General features: G+C 37.5%; 1 protein-coding gene across 5 annotated transcripts in view; it reads left to right on the top strand.

The window, feature by feature from the left end:
- Nucleotides 1-23,461, top strand: part of ZDHHC21 (zinc finger DHHC-type palmitoyltransferase 21) — a 104,796-nt gene that overhangs the window by 54,452 nt on the left and 26,883 nt on the right. For 4 of the 5 annotated variants that reach the window (XR_005210612.1, XM_037797122.1, XM_037797119.1 and 1 more), the window contains one exon: nt 12,000-12,116. Coding sequence is in view for 4 of the 5 variants with exons in the window: in XM_037797122.1 (XP_037653050.1) it covers nt 12,000-12,116 (117 nt within the window). In the remaining variant the exon portion in view is untranslated. Of the gene's footprint in view, nt 1-11,999; nt 12,117-20,999; nt 21,093-23,461 lie in introns of those variants that run through there. The other variant, XM_037797120.1, reaches the window with a different exon arrangement.

Genomic DNA, 23,461 nt, shown 5'->3' with positions numbered 1-23,461 from the left:
TGTCAGAGAATATTTTAAGCTCTCCCTCATATCTGAAGGATAGTTTTGCCATATATAGGATTCTTGGTTGGTGGTTTTTCTCTTTCAGTATCTTAAATGTATCAGCCCACTTCCTTCTTGCCTCCATGGTTTCTATTGAGAAATCCACACATAGTCTTATCAAACTTCCTTTGTATGTGATAGATCGTTTCTCTCTTGCTGCTTTCAGGATTCTCTCTTTATCTTTGATGTTTGATAATCTGATTATTAAGTGTCTTGGCATAGGCCTATTCAGATCTATACTGTTTGGGGTACGCTGTGCTTCTTGGATCTGTAATTTAATGTCTTTAATAAGAGTTGGGAAATTTTCATTGATTATTTCCTCTATTATTGCTTCTGCCCCTTTTCCCTTCTCTTCTCCTCTGGGACACCAATGACATGTAAATTCTTGCTTTTCATTTTGTCTTCAAATTCCCAGAGATGATGCTCATATTTTTCCATTCTTTTCTCTATCTGTTCTTTTGTGTGTAGGCTTTCAGGTGCCTTGTTCTCCAGTTTCTGAGTGTTTTCTTCTGCCTCTTGAGATCTGCTGTTGTGTGTTTCCAGTGTGTCTTTCATCTCTTGTGTTGTGCCTTTCATTTCCATAGATTCCACCAGTTGGTTTTTTGAACTTTCAATTTCTACCTTATGTACATCCTGTGTTTTCATTATACGGTTCATCTCTTTTGCCATATCTTCCCTAAACTTTTTGCATTCAGTTATTATTAGTTGTTTCAATTCCTGCATCATAGTTGAAGTGCAAGTTTGTTCCCCTGACTGAGCCATAACCTCATTTTTCTTAGTGTAGGTTGTAGTTTTCTGTTGTCTAGGCATGGTTTCCTTGGTTACCCCAATCAGGCCTCCCCAGACCAGAATGGGCTAAGGTCCCAGAAGGAAGAAATATTCAGTATCCGGTTTCCTTGAGGGTTTGTCTTAGAAAATTGGTACACCCTCTGATGCTTCCGGTCACTGTGCTTTTCTGCCCAGCAGTTGGTGCCTGTTAGCCTATAATTCTTGACTGGTGTAAGTTCTGAATGAAAGGCAGGTAGTAGAGCTGGGCCCCACCCCTTTCCTCTTAGAGAAGATAATTGCCCTAGGGGGAGGTTATTAGCATTTCGATGGTCTCTCTCTGCCTGTGCCACACCCTTGTCTGGGTCACAGAATTGTGAACTTAGAACAAGTTATGTGCTCCCAATATACAAAGGAGAGACATTCATAGGATAAACATTTCCATTGCCATAAGGAGAAACAGTAAGGAAAACAGGGTTAACAGGACCAAAACAGTTCCTAAAACCTGCAGGACAAACTCCATTAGATTTCAAAGTCTGAGAGTCATTTACAGAACAATGTTGCATCCTTGGGGCTAGAGAGCGGGAGCCTAACCCTTCTTAAGGGCCTTTGTGGCAGCCCTTTTCTCTCCAAATGCTTGGGTGAGTGCTCCAACATTTCCACACATTGGGGAGACCACCTTCTTGGCTCCACCCTCCTAAAACCTCGGGGCAGCTCCCAGTTTCCCTTCCATCTTTGGGGCACACGCTCAACCCCTTCAGAACAGTGTGGTGGCAGCCAGGCTCTCCTCAATTCCCTGGAAATGTGCTCCACCCTCTTTGGGACCTGAGGTGGCAAAACTCTTCCAGAGCATCGAGGCGGAAAGCCCGCCCTCGACCTCCAGGGCAAACTCACCCTTTCCATGCATCTGGGCTGCTCCGCTCTCCCAGCCCGAGACCTCCTGACTCCAGACCTCAACCTCCATGGCTCTGTCTTTGAAGAGATTTTTCCTTTAATTTTTTCCTTGTCTGTCTCCTCCAGTCCAGACCGGCAAGGGCTCTGTCTATAAAGATCTCGCAAAAATTCTGTTGGCTTTGCATGAAGCATACAGGGGTCAAAGCCATCAGACAATAGGACCTTCCACAAATCCTTTCTGGATAATTCCATCTCCAATCTTGGCTTGTAGTGAAATGGTGGCTGGGTTCCATGTTTGGTTACATCCTCATGTTGGGCTGTAGCTTCTGGGATTCCACCCCCTGGAAGCCTGTAATTTTCCAAGCCATCAGCTTCTGGTTTCTTTGAACCCAGGAGTTCAGTTCTAAGTTTCTCTCTCTCTGCTCGCATTTTACTATAAGCTGCAAGGAGAAGCCAGGATACATCCTCCACATGTAGTCTGGAGATCTCCTCAGCTAAGTATTCCAGGTTGTTGCTTCCAGATTCTTCCTTCCATCTGACACCAGGACTCAATTTTGCCAAATTCTCTGCCAATTTAAAACAAGGATCACCTTTCTTCCAGTTTGCAAAAACACATTCATCATTTCTGCTCAAATCCTCATCAGAAGTATCTTTAGAGTCCATATTTCCATAAACAGTCTCGTTAAAGCAGTTTTGGCCTTTTCTATCAAGCTCCTCACAGTTCTTCCAGAATCTTCCCCTTATCCATTTAAAAAGCCGTTCCAACATGTTTGGTATTTGCAAACGCAGCAGCAAAAGCACCCCACTCCTGGTACCAAAATCTGTCCTAGTTTGCTAATGCTGCAGAATGCAAAACACCAGAGATGGATAGGCTTTTATAAAACGGGGGTTTATTTCACTACACAATTACAGTCTTAAGGCCACAAAGCGTCCAAGGTAACAGATCAGCAATCGGGCACCTTCACCGGAGGATGGCCAATGGCGTCCGGAAAACCTCTGTTAGCTGGGAAGGCAGCTGGCGTCTTCTCCAAAGCTCCGGCCTCAAAACGGCTTTCTCCCAGGACGTTCCTCTCTAGCAAGCTTGCTCCTCTTCAAAACATCACTCCCAGCTGCACTCTCTTTCCTCCCCGCCAAGTTAGCTCATTTATATAGCTCCACTGATAAAGGTCCACCCTGAATGGGTGGGGCCACGCCTCCATGGGAACATCTCATCAAAATTATCTCCCACAGCTGGGTGGGGCACACTCCAAGCAAATCTAACCAACACCGAAACTTCTGCCCCACACAAGACTACAAAGATAATGGCATTTGGGGGACACAATACACTCAAACTGGCACAGATGCTAATGTAAGAGCAGAATATGCTGCTTTTGAGAGAAACCCAATCTAATGCCTGCGCTGGACCCTCAGGGATCTGTTGGACTGAGCAACACAAGAGAGAGAAGGAAGAAACCCAACCGATGATAAAGGTGCACTGTGTCTTTCAATCCTGATAGATACTGGTGTGAGGCCAGAAGCTGTTGCTGCAGAGAGGACTGAAACCAAGGCTGTGCCCTCAGGGACCTGCCAGACCTGGAAACACCCACATGTAGAAGGAGGGGGTTAAAAAAAAAAAGCCAAAAAAGGTGCATTAGCTCTTTTTCTTAGGTGGATGCTGATGGGAGGCTTGAAGCTCTGCTGCTTAGCTGGCCGAAACTGAGACCTGCTTCCTTTCTGGTTCCTCAGGCATCCCATACACTGACTTCGACCCTCAACCCCAACTTTTAGAGTAAGAGTTTTCCTTTGCCAGCCCTGGCTCCAGATGGGTACATTGCTGCAGCTGCAGCCATTTCCACAGCCTTGTGTCTGGTTGAACAGTGGGGCTGATGACTGGTTCATACTTTCACTTACAAAAGCTGAGCTCTCACCAGCCTCTGGCTTATTCTGGAACTCCTGTAGTTGTTTTAAATGTCCATTTTGGTTCCAAGATTACCACCTACTTAATTCCAGTTCTTTAATATTTCATTTTTTCTAGTGCAGGGAGCAATTTGTACAACTTCCTCTCTATCCTTTTGCAGCTGCACCATATTCTGCTGTTGATGGGCATCTGTATTCTTCCAGTTTTGGGCTGTTACAAATAATGCTGCCATAAAACAGCCTTGTACCTATCTCTTGTGTACATCTTCATGTGTTTCAGTTGGTTGTATATCGAGAAGTGGTAGTGCTTGGTGTATTCAAAGGTTATGTGTGTATTCCTTTAGATACTGTTAAAACAGTTTCCCAAAGTATTTGTACCAGTATAAATTCCCACCAGTGATGTATGCAAGTGTAGGTTGTTTCACGTCCTCACTGATCCTTGTTTAAGTCTTTTAAGTGTTAGTTACTTTGGTGGCTGTGAGTGGTATTTCATTGTTTTAATGTGCATTTCTCTGGCTACTAATAATATTCAGGCCCTTTTCATATTTTTACTGACCATATGGATAGGCTAGTGAAGTGTGCCTGTTTAAGTATTTTGCCTATTTGGGAGTGGAGTCATTTGACTTTTTCTTGATAATTGTAGGAATTGTTAGATTCAAGCACTTTTTGATTATGTGTGTTATAAATATCTTCTACTCTTTGGCTTAACTTTTCACTCTCAATGGCACTTTGGGGTGAACAGAAATTTTTAATTTTAATGTAGTTAAACTTATCAATCTTTTTAGTCATTTTTGGGTTCAATTTAAGAAGTCTTTTTCTATCCCCCAAATCATCAGTTTATTTCTCCTATATTATCTTCTAGGTACTATGTTTTTCTGTTTCACACATTTCCACATGGAACTGATTTTTGTGATTCTTTTGAGGTAGGAGTCAGAGTTTCATGCTTTCTCAGATGAATATCCAACTGATTAAGCACCATTCATTGTAATAGCTAAAATTTTTTCTCCCTCCAAGAACCAGTTTTCTCCCTCTTGGGGAAAATGTTGCCCCCATTAATATATTGCATGCAGTAGAACAAATCCTCCTACCTTGTTCATTTTATATATGAGTATTATGATTATTCTTTGTGTTGTGGGTTTTCTTAGGAAGTTGAGAAACAGCTTCAGTGATGTCTCCAAACCAAAACAAAATGAAATAAAAAACACTCTTTGCATTTTTATTCAGATTGCATTAATTCTAGAGATCAGTTTGGATAGTTGACATTTTTGCATTATTGAGCTTCCTGATCCACAAACATAGTATAGCTTCAAGAAGAAAACTATTTCAAGAAGAAATTGGAAACCTGAGTAATTCCATAATCAGGAGTGAGTGGTGGTTAAAGTGTTTCATGCAAAGAATATTTATAGGTTTATCAGTGAGTTCTAGCTTGATCAAATATGTAAGGAAACAATTTCAGTCTGGCACAAGGTCTTTTAAAGAATACAAAAAGAGGGAGCCCTCCCCAACTCATTTTATGTGAATATCATATCTTAAATTCATACCCTATCAAGGTTAATATAAGAAGGCAAATTATAGACTAGTCTGATTATGAATATAGTTGAACAATTGCTAAACAAAATATTAGCAAACTGAATCTGTTTATATATATAAAGTGTGAGAAAGTTGGGGTCATTCTAGATATGCAAGGTTGTTCTACATTAGAAAATCAGTCTAATGTATGTGATAAAATGTGTATTTTATCACATTAACAAATTAAAGGGGAAAATGTCCTTTGAGCATCTTAATATATATAGGCAAAGATAAAACTCCATACTGTAAAGATGTGATCTTCAATGTAATCCTTATCAAAATATTGATAGGTTATATATGCATGAGTATGCAGTGTAACCTGAAAATCTAATTTTAAATTTTCTTTGAAATACAAATTATCTAGAATAACCCAAGACATTATTGGAAAAGAACAAGATGGAATAACTTGGCCTTCCAAATAGCAAGAGTAATTACAAAGTCATCGTAACTAGGACATATGTCATCATTGGCAGAGGGTTAAGCAAACCGAGGGAACAGAAGAGAGCCATATCAGACCCACGCATGTTTGGAAACTTACTCTGTGATCACTGAGGAGGGGACAGCTTTTTAAAATAAATGGTCCTGGGACAATTAGACATTTTGAAGTACATCAGACCCCTCCCTATCTTTCACCATGTACAAAAAAAAATGAATAAAGCCAATTCTAGATGAATTGATGATCTAAATGTGAAAGGCAAAACTATAAAGCTTTTAAAGACTTTAGAAAAGTTTATGACAGAATGTCATTATTACTTCAGGGTTGGGAAAGATTTCTTAGAGAGGACATAAAAAGCACTAAAAGAAAAGGGCTGATAGATTGGACTGCATCAAAATTAAGAATTTGGATTGATCAAAAGATGCCATAAAGACAGTACAAAGGTAATCTCGAGTGGGAGAAGATATTTGCAACATGTAACCGAAGCATGAGTTCACATGAACTTTACCTTTAAGATAGGGGTGAGGGGGAGATTGTTATTGGGAAGGAGTGCACAGGGGCTTCTGGGTGGTTTCAAATGTTCTTATTTTTGAGAAGATGAGGTTACTTTTCTTTAATCTGAACATGTTTTATGCATTTACTGTGTATAAGCGTATTTCATAACAGAAAATTGGAAGAAATGAAAACAATAAAGAAATATAGTTAGTATTTATATAGCAAAGATCTTGAATAGCAAATGGATTCTTGTGACTTTGGATAAAAATTCCATGGTCAGTTTTTTATTCAGAAAGTGCTGTATCTAAAAAAATCTAAGACAGAAGTAAAGATTTTAAGCTATGGAAACTGTGTTATGTGACTCAAAATATGGATCTAATGTTGATGATGTTGATTATATGTGTCAACTTTGAATACAATTATTTTTTGAAAATGTAAGTACAACAAAAAGCAATTTCTACTTTAAAATATTTTACATAACTATTCTTATATCTAGATGCACAGCTAAATGCGTAAATTTTAATTTATCTTTTAGTTTCATCTCCATCCCTAAGTTTATAAATTCTAGTGGCCTAAAAATAAATTTTTAAAAACCTTTTCACTGGAAGAATGCAGATGTATTTTTATTTGTCATATATAGTATTCTTAGTACAATAAACTCGTCTGTAATGATATGTACATTCCTAAAATCACTCCACTATGGAAAATCATGGAATAAAACCACAGGGCCTATGGAAAAATGGGAGCACAACACTCAAAAGTATTCTCAGTGACACTTAAAAAGTATAGTAATCTAAAAAGGGCAGCAGTGTTAAATGGTTAAGAAAGACAAATACTACATTAAACATGGGAGTTTACCTTGAAAAAGACTGACATTTTCTTGTGAAAGTAGGCATCATTGGAAAGAAGACTAGCTGAAATAGAGGGAAAGTTTTAACATCAGATGAAGATGTGACTGACTATATAATATATGCCATAAACTGAACTGGATGGTGGATGGTGGGAGTGTGTATGTGTGTGTTGTATATTTCAGAATGGGTTGGTTCAGCTGGGTGCAGTTTTCATGTTCATCTAGTGTTTCTTATGGATGAAATTGTGCGTAAGCAAACTTAAAATTCTCGTTATGCCCAAATTGTTCTTTAATGTGTCAATCACTTTGGAATAAATTTGCATTTTCAGACAAGCATTATTAGCAGAACTTACTGTACTGAATTTTTTTTCCGTTTTTTTAATTTTATTATTTATTTTTTTATTTTAATAAATTCAAAGTTATAGGAAAAGTTGCAAAAACAGTACAAACCCCATACACAGAACTCCAGCATACCCTGACCCCCCTCCCCTGATACCCCACTCCACCAACTTTAACATGCTGTCACACCGCTATTTCTTTCCCTCCCTCTCTATCATCCATCATCTGTTGCTCTGTCTTCTGAACATGAGAGCTAGCTGCACACATCCTTGAACAAACACTATGATTCACATATACAATTCCCATGAACAAGAACATTCTTTTATGCAATCCCATTAAATGCAGCTAAGAAGTACAAGAGATTCAACATTGTTATAAAGCTTACATTCTGTATTTCCTTTTTTTTTTTTTCTTATGTCTCAATTGTGTCCCTTTGAGCCTCCTCTCCTCCATCCTCACATCCCATCCAGGATCATCCTTGGCATTTGATTGTCATCTATTTAGACTTTTTTTTTTTTTTTTCAGTTGTGGAAACATATATACAGCCTAAATCTTCCCATTCCACACCCTCCCTAGCATTCCATTAGTGGGATTAATCACATTTAGAATGTTGTAATGTGATGACCTTCCTACCCTCCATTACTAGAAATTTCCCTTCACCTCAAACAGCAACCCTACACTCATTTCTTAACTCCCCATTGCCCCTTCCCCCACTTCTCTTAACCCATACTCTACTTTTCATCTCTGTGGTCATATTCTCTGATAATTTCTTTGTGTTTACTGTGGGGCTTAAAATTAACCTCTTAAATCCATAACACTCTTGTTTTTCTTTGATACCAACTTAACTTCAATAGGACCCATAAACTATGTTCCTATACTCCTCCATTCCCCCACCTTTATATAGTTCTTGTCAAAAATTACATATTTTACATTGAGTTCAAAACCACTGATTTGTCATTAGAGTTTGTGTGTTTTATATCATGTAAGAAGTACATAGTGGTGTTACAAATCAAAAATTATTGACTTCTCTTTGTATTCCATTGTGGTCAGAGAATGTGCTTTGAATATTTTCAATTTTTTTTTTTTTTAATTTATTGAGGCTTGTTTTATGTCCCAGCACGTCGTCCATTCTGGGGAAAGATCCATGATCATTAGAGAAAGATGAATGTCCTGGTGATTTGGGATGTAATGTTCTATATATGTCTGTTAAAATTCTCTGTATCTCTTTCTCCTTTCTTTGTTTCTCTGTTGGTAGGGCTCCCTTTAGTATCTGAAGTAGGGCAGGTCTTTTATTGGCAAACTCTCTCAGCATTTGTTTGTCTGTGAAGAATTTAAGCTCTCCCTCAAATTTGAAGGAGAGTTTTGCTGGATAAAGTATTCTTGGTGGGAAATTTTTCTCTCTCAGAATTTTAAGTATGTCATGCCACTGCCATCTCGTCTCCATGGTGGCCGCTGGGTAGTCACAACTTAGTCTTATGTTGTTTCCTTTGTATGTGGTGAATTGCTTTCCTCTTGCTGCTTTCAGAACTTGCTCCTTCTCTTCAGTATTTGAGAGTCTGATGAGAAAATGTCTCGGAGTGGGTTTATTTGGATTTATTCTATTTGGGGTTCGCTGGGCATTTATGCTTTCTGTATTTATATTGTGTAGAAGGTTTGGGAAGTTTTCCCCAACAATTTCTTTGAATACTCATTCTAGACCTTTACCCTTCTCTTCCTTTTCTGGGACACCAATGAGTCTTAAGTTTGGACGTTTTATTTTATCTGTCGTATCCCTGAGATCCATTTCAATTTTTTCAATTTTTTTCTCCATTCTTTCTTTTGTTCTTTCATTTTCTGTTCTGTGGATTTCTAGGACACTGAGTCGTTGTTCAACTTCCTCTAATCTTGTATTATGAATATTCCAGAGTCTTTTTAATTTGGCCAACAGTTTCTTTTATTTCCATAAGATCTTCTATTTTTTTATTTACTCTTGCAATGTCTTCTTTATGCTCTTCTAGAGTCTTCTTTATGTCCCTTATATCCTGTGCCATGGTCTTCTTCATGTCCTTTATATCCTTTGCCATGTTTTCGTTCCTCGATTGTAGTTCTTTGATTAATTGTGCCAAGTACTGTGTCTCTTCTGATAATTTGATTTGGGTGTTTGGAATTGGGTTCTCCATATCATCTGGTTTTATCATATGCATTAAGATTTTCTGTTGTTTTTGGCCTCTTGGCATTTGCTACACTTGATAGAGTTCTTTCAAGTTGTAAAAAAAAAATACCGATCTAATTTTTCAGAAATACAAGTTGGTGGCATACACTTTCTCTAACTAACCAGCAGATGGCATCTGCGAGTCATCTATATCCCTCAAGTCAGCTCTCCTCAACTTCCTCATTGTGGTGTATGGGGAAATGATTCTTGTGGGGTTCAGTTGGTGAACTGTTTGGGTGTGTTGCTGGAGCTGTCAGCCCTGAATGTGGGGCGTGTGTCCGGGTGGCTAGGGAGGCAGGGCAGCTTTAATATTCAAACCCCCCAGGTATTTCCAGAGATTCAAGGCCGCTGCAAGAGTCTAAGCCTTCATTTCAGTTCTGCCGCAGACTCTCCCTGCCACTGACCCACAAACCACCGGCTTTGACATAGCATCCCTGGGTTTTCTGAGTGGGCCCCCCTTCTCAGCTGTGATGTTCCAGGACCTCTGCCAAGGGAATGCTGTGCTGTATCACAAGTGTGCGCTGTCCGTCAAGGGAAGCCCTGGGTCGCCGGGCCATGCAGGGGCACTCCCAGCCTGATGCAAGGATGGGTGAACGGGGTATCTCACCCCCCCCCTCCCCGCACAGTTCCTCCTTCCCAGCTCCAGGACAACTGCCGGCCTCTGGGCTGTGGGCACAGCCCTGGGCAGGATTTTATCCAGCCCTCCGGGGAGCCAGCTGCAGGCTGCAGGGTTTCTTTCTGTGTCCGGCTCTTCCCTCCGCTCCCCTGGCTCTGAGGGAATCTGCCATGGGCTATCCTCCACGCCAGACACTGAGAGGCCGGCTCAGCCTGCTCCTGCTGTGTTCCCACCATCCCAACTGCAGCTGCTCCTGGGTTTCCCTTTTTTTTTTTTTTAAAAAAAGAACCAGTCCGTCTCCAAACGCCAACCCCTGGCTTCTTCACACCGCAGCACGGCCGTGGGTCTTGGGTCTTTCAGCCAGCTTACTCACTCGTTTCAGAATGCAGACTCCCGGTTTCACCAAGTGTATGGCCCCTGTGGTTCTAGCAGACCTTGTCCAGCCATGCATCACTGAAACCAGTATTCTGGGTCACCTTCTGGTTTTTATCTAGTATTTTTCACAGAGGTGTTTTTTTGCCCTGTCTCACCTAGCCGCCATCTTAGGTTCTCTGTACTGAATTTTTTTTTAATCAGTTGCAGGCCCATCTTTTCATTTTTATTTATTTTATGAGAATTCCAGATTAGGCTTTTTTGACCAAAGTTTTGAAATAAGACGACTTAATACTTGACTGCTTGCTATATAGCATCCTAACTATCTTGGTGAAATTTAAGTTTCTCTTGACTAATGAATAAATGATTTGTGTGTGTAATCAGAGTTTTGCTTTGAGTTTGTTGGTTGATCACTGTGATACACAGATAAGCATCAGTCCTTTGTTTCAAGCAAATGCATTATCCTTGTTGACTGCCCTATTTTTAGTGTTACTACCAGGATACTGTTAAGCCTTAACCTGAATCAGTATTAAAGAAAGCATGAAGTCGTTCCCATCCATTTGTTGTTTCTATCCACTGTGGTTGTTTTATTTCCAAGCTTAACAGCAATCGGATTCCAGAAGACTTAAATCCTTTCACCTCTCTCTTCCTCTTCTGGTCTATTTGGCTGGCAATACTGAGGATAAATGAAACCCTTTTCCTTGTTTTCCTGTCTTCTATGTAGTTTCATTGGTTACTTTCAAAACCCATCTTTCCATGCCTTTAGCCTGAAAGTCAGCCTTCCCCTATAGCATTTCCATTTCTCCCTCCTAAGTATTCATTTTGGTTTCTACAATGCTCTGTGTATAGCATATAGCACATTGTTTTGGAGTTTTGAAAGTTGCACTGTCTCTGTAAATGAACTATGCTTTTTGAGGATACGGACCATATCTTTAAATTTTTTACATTTCTGCTACATAGCACAGTGCTTGGAAGTAGTGGTTGAGTGTGTAGATGGAATGAAGAGGGCTTGAAGAGAGCTATCCATATGACCCTATTATGTATGTTTTCTGCTCATTTTGACTAAGTTACATAATTTCTAGTTATCTTTGTCACTTGAACTTTAATAATATGACTCATTATACCTGTGCACTCAAGCTTATAAACAGGACAAAAATAAAATTTCCTTATGTGGTTTAAAGATTGCTTATGGTCTGGGTTTTTGTTTTTGTTTTTGTTTTTTTTTGCTGCAAATAGTTTCTAAAACAAATGAACGTGACTAACTTGCAGCCTGAGGATTGAGGTTTTTTTTTTTTTCCCCAACACAATAGAGTAGTGAAATCCTGTATTTTGAATTAAAAACAGTTATTTTTGAAAATTTCAAGTATTTATATACTGGTAAAGTGGAACCAGCTGAAAATGGGAAAAAGTAGTTCTTTTAACATAATAAGGGGAAGTGTGATGGCCCAGTTCTTGATTATTATTGAAACTGTTAGTAGCCATTCAAATTGTTTTAAGAACTTCTCTTTTTTTTTCTTTTTCTTTTTCTTTATAGGACCTCTTTGTCATTAGACATGAGTTGGCCATTATGAGACTAGCTGCTTTTATGGGTATTACTATGTTAGTTGGAATAACTGGACTCTTTTATACTCAACTAATTGGCATCATCACAGTAAGTATATTTTTGAATGTAAAATAAGGTATTTAGGAACATGTCTTCTAATTCTTCATTCTAAAGTGTTTCAGAAAGTTCAGGAAACAAAGGAGAACATTACCCATAATCATTTATATGTTCCCATTTCCATATGCCTTTGTAACATTAAAGTAATAATCAGTGTACAGTGTACATATATTGTATCCTGCTTTTAAAAATTAACCTAAGTATTTTTATGTAGCTACAGATTTCATATTTATAGTTTTTAATCATTGCATATACACTGTATTTTAACTAACCATTTTCCAGTTGATTGGCATCTAGTGTGCAGTATTTTTTTTTTCTTATAATATGGACAACCCTGCTTTCAACATCTCTTTTTGACACTTGAAACTATTTAGGGTAAATTCCCAAAGTGGAGTTTCACGTAGAAACATTTTATAGTAATTAAGGCTCATTTTTTACTTGTATTTATTGATGTGAAAACTAACTCAAAAAATGATTGCCATTATTTATCTAGCATATCTAAAAGACTGACAGCTCCTCATTTTACAATATTTGATATGGAAAAGACTTGAAATAATCTCATCTGTTTTTTACATTTTTTTATACAAAAATGTACTCACAAATTTTTCCACACCACCTATGTGGTACAATTGCATCAAACACATGGAAATCTGATATTAGATGCTGGTACTGTCATAGGTGTGTCCATTTCATGAGGCAGGTAGGTCAGTTTGAGGCTTCAGCATAGAGGCAATGAGAGAGATGATTGTAATATACATTGTAGTGCCAATCTTTATTCCTAATTAGCCAAATGTGGTACCTTTATCATAACAAAATATTTTTTTAATGGGAGAAATCATATTGAGTAAGGATAAAAAGGTTGATAATACAGTGCATTGCCAAAGATGTAGGACAAATAGACCTTTTCATATGTTATTGAATGTACGTTGGTGTAACCTTTTTGGAGGGCAATGTGTCAGTGTCTGTCAAACTAGAAAGTGTGCAGTTCTTCTGACCAATCTTTACAGGTTGATCCAGGCTGTTTATTTGCATGTATGTAACATGCAACACACATGTAACACATACCTAAATGTTTATCAGAGTATATTTAGTGAAGAAATATATAGTAAGAAAAAAATGCATCAAAAGTTGCTATAAAGCAACAGTAATCAAGAAAGTGTAGTACTGACATAAGGATAGACATTTAGATAAATAGAATAGAATTGAGAGTTCCAAATTAAACCTATATCTCCATATCAGTTGATTTTCAAAAGGGTGCCAGGGCTATTCAGTGGGGGAAGATTAGTCTTTTCAGCAAATGGTTCTGGGACAAGTAGATATCCATATATAAAAGAATGAAGTTGGACCCCTTCCTCACACCATATACAAAAATTATCCTCAAATGGATCATAGACCTAAGTGAAAAACCTAGAACCATAAAACTTTAGAAGAAAACATAGCAGTAAGTCTTAAAGACCCTGGTTTCTTAGATGTAACATCATAAATACAAGTAGCCAAAAAATGTAAAAATGATAAAGTGGACTTCATCAAAATTATAAACTTTTGTGCTTCAAAGTTCAAGAAAGTGAAAAGACAAACCACAGAATGGAAGAAAATAATTTCGGATCATTTAATTGATAAGGGACTTGTATCTAGAAAATATAAAGAATTCTTAATAATGAAAAGGTAAATTACTCAATTAAAATGTGGGCAAAGGATCTGAATAGACATTTCTCCAAAGAAGATACACAAGTGGCCAAATAAGCACATGAAAAGATGCTCATCATTAGTCACCAGGGAAATGCAAATCAAAACTGTAATGTAATACCACTTCACAAACACTAGTTAGGCTAAAATCACACAGATAGATATAACAGTGGTTGGTGAGGTTGTGGAGGAATTGGAAACTTCATACACTGCTTTTGGAAATGTAAAATAGTGCAACCACTTTGGAAAACCATCTGGCAGTTCTTCAAAAAGTTTAACAGCAATTTCACTCCTAAGTATGTACCCAAGAGAAATGAAAATGTATGTCCACACAAAATCTGTACCTGGATTTTCATAACAGTTCATGTTATAGATAATAGCCAAATAGTAGAAACAAACAATTTCCATCACCTAATGAGTGGATAAACAAAATGTCCAACTTTCATATCCATACTATGGGACATTCTTTGACCATAAAAGGGAATAAAGTACTGGTACATGCTACAGCATGGATGAACATTGAGAACATTGTGCTAAGTGACAGATGTTAGTCACAAAATACCAAATTTTGTATGATTTCATTTTTATGAAGTGTTCAGGATAGGCAAATCTACAGAGACAAAGTAGATTGGTGGTTGCCTAGTGATGGGGGGTGGGGGACTTTAGGAGGATACCTAAAGAGTAGGGATTTTTTTTTGGGGGGGGGGGGATGAAAATGTTCTAAACCTGTCCCTGGTTGCACAACTTTTGAATGTACTAAAAAACACTGATTTTACCCTTTAAATGGGTAAATTCTATGGGATCTCAATAGAGCTGTTAAATAAAAAGATCTGGCACATAGCAAGCCCTTAACAAATGCTAACTTGATTTTATTCATTTATTCATATTCATTTGTTCATTTTGTATATGGATTTTTGATGTCCTTTGTCTATTTTCTATTAAGGTATTCGTTTCTCCTATTGATTAATATGAAATGTTAGCTTTCAAAAAAAGAAAAAAGTGTATGATATGTCTCTGTCTTTATCCATCTATCTATCTATTTATCTGTCTATCTTCAAAGACTATCTCTGCCTAATTCAAAGACACATTAGATACTGGTAATGGTACTGGCCTCTGAAAAAAACTGGAAGAATCAATTCAGGAATAGGAAGAAAATGTTTTATTCTGTAACCTTTCTTTGAGTGGTTTACAAGGTACTGATATAACCTCCCCTCCACCCCACCCTATGATTTATAGGAAAAAACTTTAAAGTTTACTGAGAACTTTAAAGATTATTACAGGTAAAACCCATATACTAACCAAAAATTAACATTTTAGAATACTTGTTTTATTTCAGATTATCCATCTATTAATCATTCTATTTCAGATTATCCATCTATTAATCTGTTATATTTTTGAACCATATCAAAGTAAGTTAAAAACATCAGTACATTTCTACCCAATAAATAGTTCACCATGCATATCATTAATTAGAGTTCAATGTTCATTTAGAGTTTTTTTTTCCTTTGAAATAAAATTTACATGCAGTGAAAGGCAGAAATATAAGTGTAGTATTTGATAAGTTCTGACAAATGAGCAGGCATGTGTAACCCCAACCTCTTTCATAATACAGCATATTACCATTACCCCAGGAAGTTCTCTCATGCCTCTTTACAGTAAATCTGCAACTCTCCAATGGCAACCATTGATCTCAATGTTTTCCTCTATAGATTAGTATTTGTTGTTCTAGAGTTTTATGTGTACCCCATTGTCTTCCACTCAGTGTAATGTTTTTTGATTCATCCATTCTATTGTGTATGTAGTTTGTTCCTTTTTATTACTGAGTAGTATTCCGTTGTACTATACCACAATGTGTTTATCTTTTCTCCTATTGATGGACACCTGGGCTGGTTCCAGATTTTGGCAATTACGAATAAAGCTACTGTGAATATTCTTGTTCAAGTCTTTTTGTGGACACACGTTTTCATTTCTTTTAGGTAAATATCTGGGAATGGAATTGCTGGGTTACATAAGGTAAATTTAGCTTTAGTTGTATAAGAAACCACCAGACCTTTTCCCAAAGTGGTTGTACCACTTTGCACTCCTGTCAACAGTGTATGAGAATTCTGGTTGCTCCACATCCTCATCAATATTTGATGCTGCCTGCCTTTTGAACTCTAGCTACTTTGATGGAGTTTGGAAGTATCCCATTGTTTATGTTTGCAGATCTGTGATGACTAATGAAGTTAAACACTTCTTCATGTGCTTATTGGCCATTCATGTCTGTTTAAATAGCTATTTATTGTTATTCTGTTTGAAATATTTCCTAATGTCCCTGTGATTTCTCTAATAATGATGATGATAAATAACATGGAGTTAATAAATAAAAATGCCAAGGATGAGAGTGTTTTAGAAATGATTTCTTTACTTTTGTGCTAATTCATAATTATGTTATAGTCTTTATAAGTCATGTCAAAATTCCCAAATAATGCTTATATCTTTTGAATTTCTTTTTCCACTTTTGAATTTACCTGAACCATTGGTATATATTTATATTCTCTGTAACAATATTTCTCAGATTTCTCCAAAGTCTTATGATTGATGACTGAAAATGCACATTTTGGGGAATCACTGCTAAGTGTACTAGTTACTCATGAAGGACAGCAGGGATTTATAACTGAGGGTAACAGTTTTCTTCCTACCCAGCAGCCCCATTAGCTTTGGATAGTTGGGTTTGTGAGCAAAGGCTTTAAAATCTTTTATGACTCTAACATTTAGCATTTTCTTTTGAGTTGGACGTAATAAGTAGTTTATCATATTTGTCGTATTTATTGGTTTTTAAAGGATGTATAATGTCAGATTCAGTTCTGACTTTTCCATTTGGGATTTTTCCTTTTTGGCTGTAATATGTACAACATTTCATTGTATTAAGATAGGGAGACAGTGTTCTGGCATTATGGTAATTCTGAAAACCACATTTCTTAAATAATCCTCTCCACAAAAAAGGTTTGTCTCTTACTGTATACTAGACAGGGATGATGTCTCTAGAAATTATATATTTGTGAAACATTCAAAACAAGTGCAGGTATTGAAGGAGAAAGAGAATATATTGTTTGTTATTCTACTCTTTAGTTACTATACTTGCTCATGAATCCAAATACTTTAAAAAATTACAGAAAATCTCAATTCCATTTACCTGGACTTACATAGTGAAGTTCAGGCACTACTCTTTTTGGATTTAAAAAAAAAACAGAAGAAAAGTTTCCAGAATACTCCCCTCTCCACATAGATTTAAGGATTTTTAATCTAAAGCCTTAAATATTTAAATGTTATGTATTGAATGTTTAATTTTACATCTAATGAATTATTAGCATTAAAAATAGCATTTAATATTTTAATTAAAGCTAAAAATATAGATTATGCTTACTTTATAAAATACTTTTACGGTTTCATTGTATGAAAACGTTAAAATTACTTACAGGAAATTTCATATAGGGACATATTCTTGTTATAATTTGAATCTGTGAATCTCTCTTTATAGTATGAAAAGAAGTGATATGTTTTCAGGTAGCATAAGCAAGAAGAGGAAGGGGACAAGGAATCAGTAAATTTGGCCCTTCCCACTAAAGTCTTCCTCTCCTCTCTTCCCCTGTACCCCAAAGATCCAAGAGGCATTTCAGGAAAACATGGGTAGGGGTATCATTTCATGACATGGCTTGAGTATAGGCCTATTAATTAATAAGCAAACAAAACAAATGCTGTCCTCCCCCCGCCCCCCCACTGACAATTGAAGTGGTCTCCATTTATTGTTGATGAGGAAGATCCTCGCGTGAGTTAATATAGTGTGATCTTTTCCCAGAGGCATGTTGAGGTAAGGGAGCCCCAGAGGTGCCACAGAGATAGCTTAAAGCAACAGTACTTTGACCAAGGGCTGGTGTTGGGCACATTCCCTGGGGAAAAGGGGGTTGGCCCCACAGGCTCCTCTTCTCCCGTGGCCCTGATGTGGGTGGGCCTCAGTCCTGCAGTGGTGAATGAGGTAGTGGGGGGAACTGACCACAGGAGTATGAAGAACAGTCAGTCAGGACCACGGACGGGAAGGAGGTCCATTATCCCAGACCTGAGCTCTAAATTAGGGATTGGACTACAGTGGGTTGAGGATCCAGGATTAGCACCCACTCAGGGGGCAGTCTCCCTAGACTGATGATCGGGAATCAGAACTAAAAACCAGCCTGCTACCCAGAGGCCCTTGCTGGGGAGCTCAAGCCCTGGGCAGCAGTTTGGGGGAGGGGGACAGGCATACCCACGTACCCCAGCGTGGTTGTCACAGCCCTGAGACCTGAAGAGTAAAGTTTCCTATGGAATAAAGTGAAATGCAGGGGGCATCTCCAGACTTGACAGAGATGGAGGAATTTGCCTATCAGGTCCATTCGTGTTTGAGGACGGAGCACAGACCATGCAGAAACTAACTCACACTAAATTAGGGACTTCATAAATAGAGCTCCTGAATAAAGAGGAACTGGGATTTAGGGGTTGGGGGGTCTGCACTGGAAAGGAAGACAGCTTAGGAGCCAGGGCTGGGGCAGGAGGCAGAAGCGGTCCCGCTGGCTGGCTGCCAAGAGGGGCAGAACCCTGGAGGCAGGAGACTAGGCCGCAGCAGTCTGCCTTGACCCTGTGGAGGGAAGGACGTTTTAAGTCTCCCATCTGGATTCGATACAGAAGGGAAGAGGGACTAGAGAGCTGCCCCATCATGGCAGTGGCTGGGAGGGGCAAAAGGGCGGGTGCGCTTAGCCACTGCCCCTCCCAGCACCTGCTTACTCCTGCTCCTTGGTTCAGTCACAACCTCTGGAACCCTCAGAACCAGGCTGGCAGGACTGAGCTGCACCTGCTTGGGCTCAAAGAAGATGGAAGAAAACCCTTTGGCCCGGACCAGCCGGAGGACCCTGAGGAGGGAGAGGCTATCGCCCAGAGGCCTCCACCTATAATTCAATGCTGTCCTTTTTTAAGTTTCACTAGAAGTTTCAGGGAAGCAATATATTAATTTCCAGTAAATTTTTTCTCATTATGGTTCTCACTTGGAATAAATAAATAATTTCTCTGACTTAGAAGAAGAAAAACTCCATATTCCTATTAAATAGTAGAAGGTATTGTGATAATCATAGCAATGATAATCTGATGTCATTTTAGACCTAGCAAGAGCAGATTATCTGTGATCCAGATAAAATAATGAGAAATTACTTAAACTTAAAAATAGTGGATTTCTAATCTCATTTCCAAGGTTAAGACAATCTCAGTGCAACCAGATATTTTGTTCAATTGACTAATCTGAAGCCCAATTTTAAAGGATTACTTTTGATTATTTTAGATGTATTATTAAACAAGATTTAAGTATATATATATGTGTGTGTGTGCGGTTTTACTAAAGTTAATATTGAAGTTAAGCTGTTTTCAGAGCAGTCTGTTTTGAGGCAGTCCTTTTCTTATTTAGATTATGCTGATTTTTCCTTTCTTACTCCGTTTAGTCAGTTCTTTTGCTCTTTCTGAATGAAATGGATAGTTATGTTGTTATTAATGTAATTGATGGTGTCAGAATTTCTTATTGAGCAGCAGTGTACACACAGCCAAGAATAATGTCCATTTTGATGGGCACCATCACTAGTGCTGGGTGATTGTATTGTATTAGTCATGTTTTCAGTCACTGGGCTTGGAGAGAGTTAATCAAGAGGCACTGTAACAGCTGGTATGGTGTGTTCTGGTGAGGTTCTGACAGTAAGCTATTGTATACCATGACACTGTTCTGACAGTTTATCTAAATTTTGTATATGAGCATTTTTGTTTTCTGGGAATTGTGGAGTTTATGTAATAGTTTAAGCTTTTGATGGCATCTCTGGAGCTTACTGCTTTTCTCAGTTGTAGTGAGGTTGGGGGTAGGGTGGGAAAAATGTATTTAGTTGCTGTTTTGTAAAAGGCTTTACATTCTGAAAGAAAAAGTTGGTGCTTTTTGCATTTGGTCTCACAAGTACTGTTTTTGGACTCTATTTGAATTATTAAAGATAGCTTGAAACAAAGCTATTCAGATTAAAAGGGAAAATATTATTTTTGCTGCTAAAAACTAACGCTTAACTTGCAGCATTGATGTTTACCTAAATAAATGCAAAAAGAAACACAAATACAAGGGTGAGTTAATTTTGACATGGTTATCTTATGCAGTGAAAGGTATCTTATGTTCAAACTGTTAAATCAGTTTAAATGGGATTATCTGTTAAGTAGCATTTTCATTAGCAGACAAATTAGTGGATTTACGTGCTTTTTATATATACCAAGAAATATAGTTTAGAGATTATTAATCCTTATAATTAAATTTTGCCAAGTATCCCACTGAATCAGTGTGGTGAATTAGCAAGCATTCAGCGCAGTCTATTCACAAATTATATTTGGTCTACTCAACTGCAAATCAACATTGCAAATATAGAAATCACTACTAATTATGCTAAACTCAGTTCACCTGTACTTCCGTAAAAAAGGGAGCTCTGTACAGAATTTTGTTTTCCTTTCTGATTTATATTTTTGTTTGTTAAAAGGAAAGATATGTTTCTAATAAAATATTTCCCACTTTTATGTCATATACAATTATTTATAACATTTCTTTGAATTTTGAATATGATAGGGAACTTTACAGAAACTAGGCCCCTGCCAAATACATTTAAATACATATTAAATTGCATTGCGTAATAATAGAATGTATTATTTCTAAAAATACTTTGCTACCATCAAAATTATGTGTGGAATTGGATTACTCTTTAAGATAAACATGTTCTTATGTAAAAATGTATTTATGTGACATCGTCTCTGTTTGCTCAGTATAATAAACCCCTTAGAAGTATTTCTGATAAAATTTAAAATAATTTAAAAATCAATTTCTGTAAATTTTTTTTCAGTAGGATAGAGCATTTTAATTGTCTTAAAGCATTACTAATTGCTTGAATGATTAAATAGCTGCTTTTTGGGGGATGGGAGTAAGAAAACCAAAGTTACATAAGTTTTCCTTTTACTGATAATTTTTCCTAGATGTTCATTTTATTATCTCATGATCTGAATCCACATGAATATTTGATCCAACTTTAAAACATCACGGGAAACCTGCTTATAATTGTGCCTAAGAGTCTCCCCCGGGTACCTCTTTGTTGCTCGAATGTGGCCCTCTCTCTCTAGCTGACCCAGCTTGGCGGGTGGATTCGCTGCTCTCCCCCCTGCTTGGGATCTGACTCCCAGGGATGTAAATATCCCTAGCAATGCAGGATATGACTCCTGAGGATGAATCTGGACCCGACATCGTGGGACTGAGAACATCTTCCTGACCAGGAGGGGGATGCAAGATGAAACAAGGTAAAGTTTCACTGGCTGAGAGATTTCAGATGGAGTCGAGAGGTCATTCTGGTGGGTACTCTTACGCACTATATAGATAACCCTTTTTAGGTTTTGATGTGTTGGAGCAGCTAGAGGTAAATACCTAAAACTATCAAACTGCGACCCAGTGGTCTTGACTCTTGAAGATGGTTGTATAGCAATGTAGCTTACAGGGGGTGACACTGTGGTTGTGAGGGCCTCATGGATTGCACTCCCTTTGTCCAGTATGAGGAAGCATGGGTGGAAAAATGGGGACAAAAAACTAAATGAAAAATAGGGTGTGTGGGGGGGGTGATTTGGGTGTTCTTTTTTACTTATATTTTTTTTATTCTTGTTTTTACTTTTTCTGGTGTCGGGAGAGTGTTCGAAGGATGGATTAGGGTGATGAATGTACAACTATATGATGGTGCTGTGAACAGTTGATTGTGCACCACAGATGATTGTATGGTGTGTGAATATATCTCAATAAAACTGAATTTAAAAAAAAATCATGGGATTGGAGAAAGCAATGATTCTTATATTTATAGTTAATTTTATATCTTTTTCCACAATAAAACATATGCTTTTCTCCGTCGCATTCCATTGATATATTAGTTACTCCCCAAATCCTAGCCAAAGAGGCACATTAGCCTATCATACTTCTACTTTTAACCAAAAATCTTATCAGAAGTTTAAGTTTAGTGTTAAACATGTAAGTGTAGTTGAACTTGAATCTTGATTGCAAACATAATTTTTCAGTTGTTTCAAATATGCTAGAGAAAGGCTTAATTTATGCCACTTACTTTATGCTCCAGCCTCCTCTGTATATTCCTGTATAATGGTTTATTGTTTACTTTACTACTTTCACTACACTGTAAGCTCTTTGATGCTAAGGACTATGTCATAGTATGTACTTAGTTTTTGATGAGTGCATAATTTAATAAGTAAATCATGGTTTATGTACTTAGGTTATGTTTTTCAACTGGGTTATAAATCCCTTGTGGACAGAGACAGGATTTTATATATGTGGTCTTCCTGTATAAAACTGCCTGTCAGGTTTTACATGTAAAAACCACATTTTCACTATAAAAACCACTTTTTTTGTGTATTTAAACATAATTTTGAAAAATTACATTCCAGTATAATTGAGATGTTATATCTCCAAGCCCTCTCAGGATATTGTAGGTAATGTAAACAACCACAACTACTACTACTGTTTATTGAGGAATTATTATGGACTTTAAAAATATGCTAACTTATTTAATTCACTCAGTCACCTATGAGGTATTTTTGTTTGGAAATTGAGGTTTAGAGGTTTAAAAACTTGCCTAAGGTTAAAGAGCCAGAAAGTGGCTTGACAAAGAGTGGAAATTCTTTTGGAAAGGTATCAGCTTTGGCTGCAGATGTCAGATCTTCTGCTCTTTCTCTCTCTCTTTAGTTCCATGATTGATTAAAGATTTGGGTGAGCTTCAGATCCCTAATAGAAGACATAACTCATCCTTTATTGGAGATGGGTGCTTAAAGAACCGTTTGTTTCAAATGAGGAATATAGTGAGCTCTGGCTTCAAAGGAGGAGAGTTAAGGTTATCAGGAAATTTTCTCTCTTCAGATTGCAAATGAAGGATAGAAGCGAGGAAGGAGAGAGAAAGAGAGAGAGAGAAAGGTAGGGGGAGGAAAGAAAGGAAAAAAAGAATGACTGAATCATGCTGTTTCTCCCCATCTTGCCGGCTTATATTGAGTGCATACTTGGTACAATATGTATGCTAGGTCTATGTAAGATGCCAAGTTAACTGAGATACTTTTGTTTCCTTTAAGTTCATACTTAAATGGTATCAGGAGCTCCTATTTGTTAGGATACAGATTTCTTATATAGTTAAACCTATTTTCTTAGACTGAACCTACTTCTTAGGGTAAGATCAGCCATAAGGAAAAGATAAAGTATTGGTTGATAAGATAGGTAAGCCATGTATTTCTGTAAGTCTTGCTTTTTCTAGTTTATTCTTTTTTTAAAAAAGTGAACATCCAGATTTTATCCAGACAGATGGAAGTCTTAGATATTTTTATCATTAGACTGTAATTAAGGCATAAATATTTTCCTGGACCCAAAATATCCTAATCATAAATAATATAAGGTAAAAACTTATCAATCCTCAAAGACTATATTTTTTCTGGATAGTTGAGTTTTACATATAACTAAGAACTTTACAGCTTTGTTGTAAACTCCTTGAGGGTAGCAATTATCTTATTGATCCTTCTCTGCTGGGCAGTAACCATACTGTGTCTTTTGT

This window comes from Choloepus didactylus, chromosome 10 (assembly GCF_015220235.1).
Source record: "Choloepus didactylus isolate mChoDid1 chromosome 10, mChoDid1.pri, whole genome shotgun sequence".
In the NCBI taxonomy this organism is placed as follows: Eukaryota; Metazoa; Chordata; class Mammalia; order Pilosa; family Megalonychidae; genus Choloepus; species Choloepus didactylus.
The sequence above is the reverse complement of the archived record's forward strand: the minus strand, read 5'-3'. Positions and strand labels throughout refer to the sequence as shown.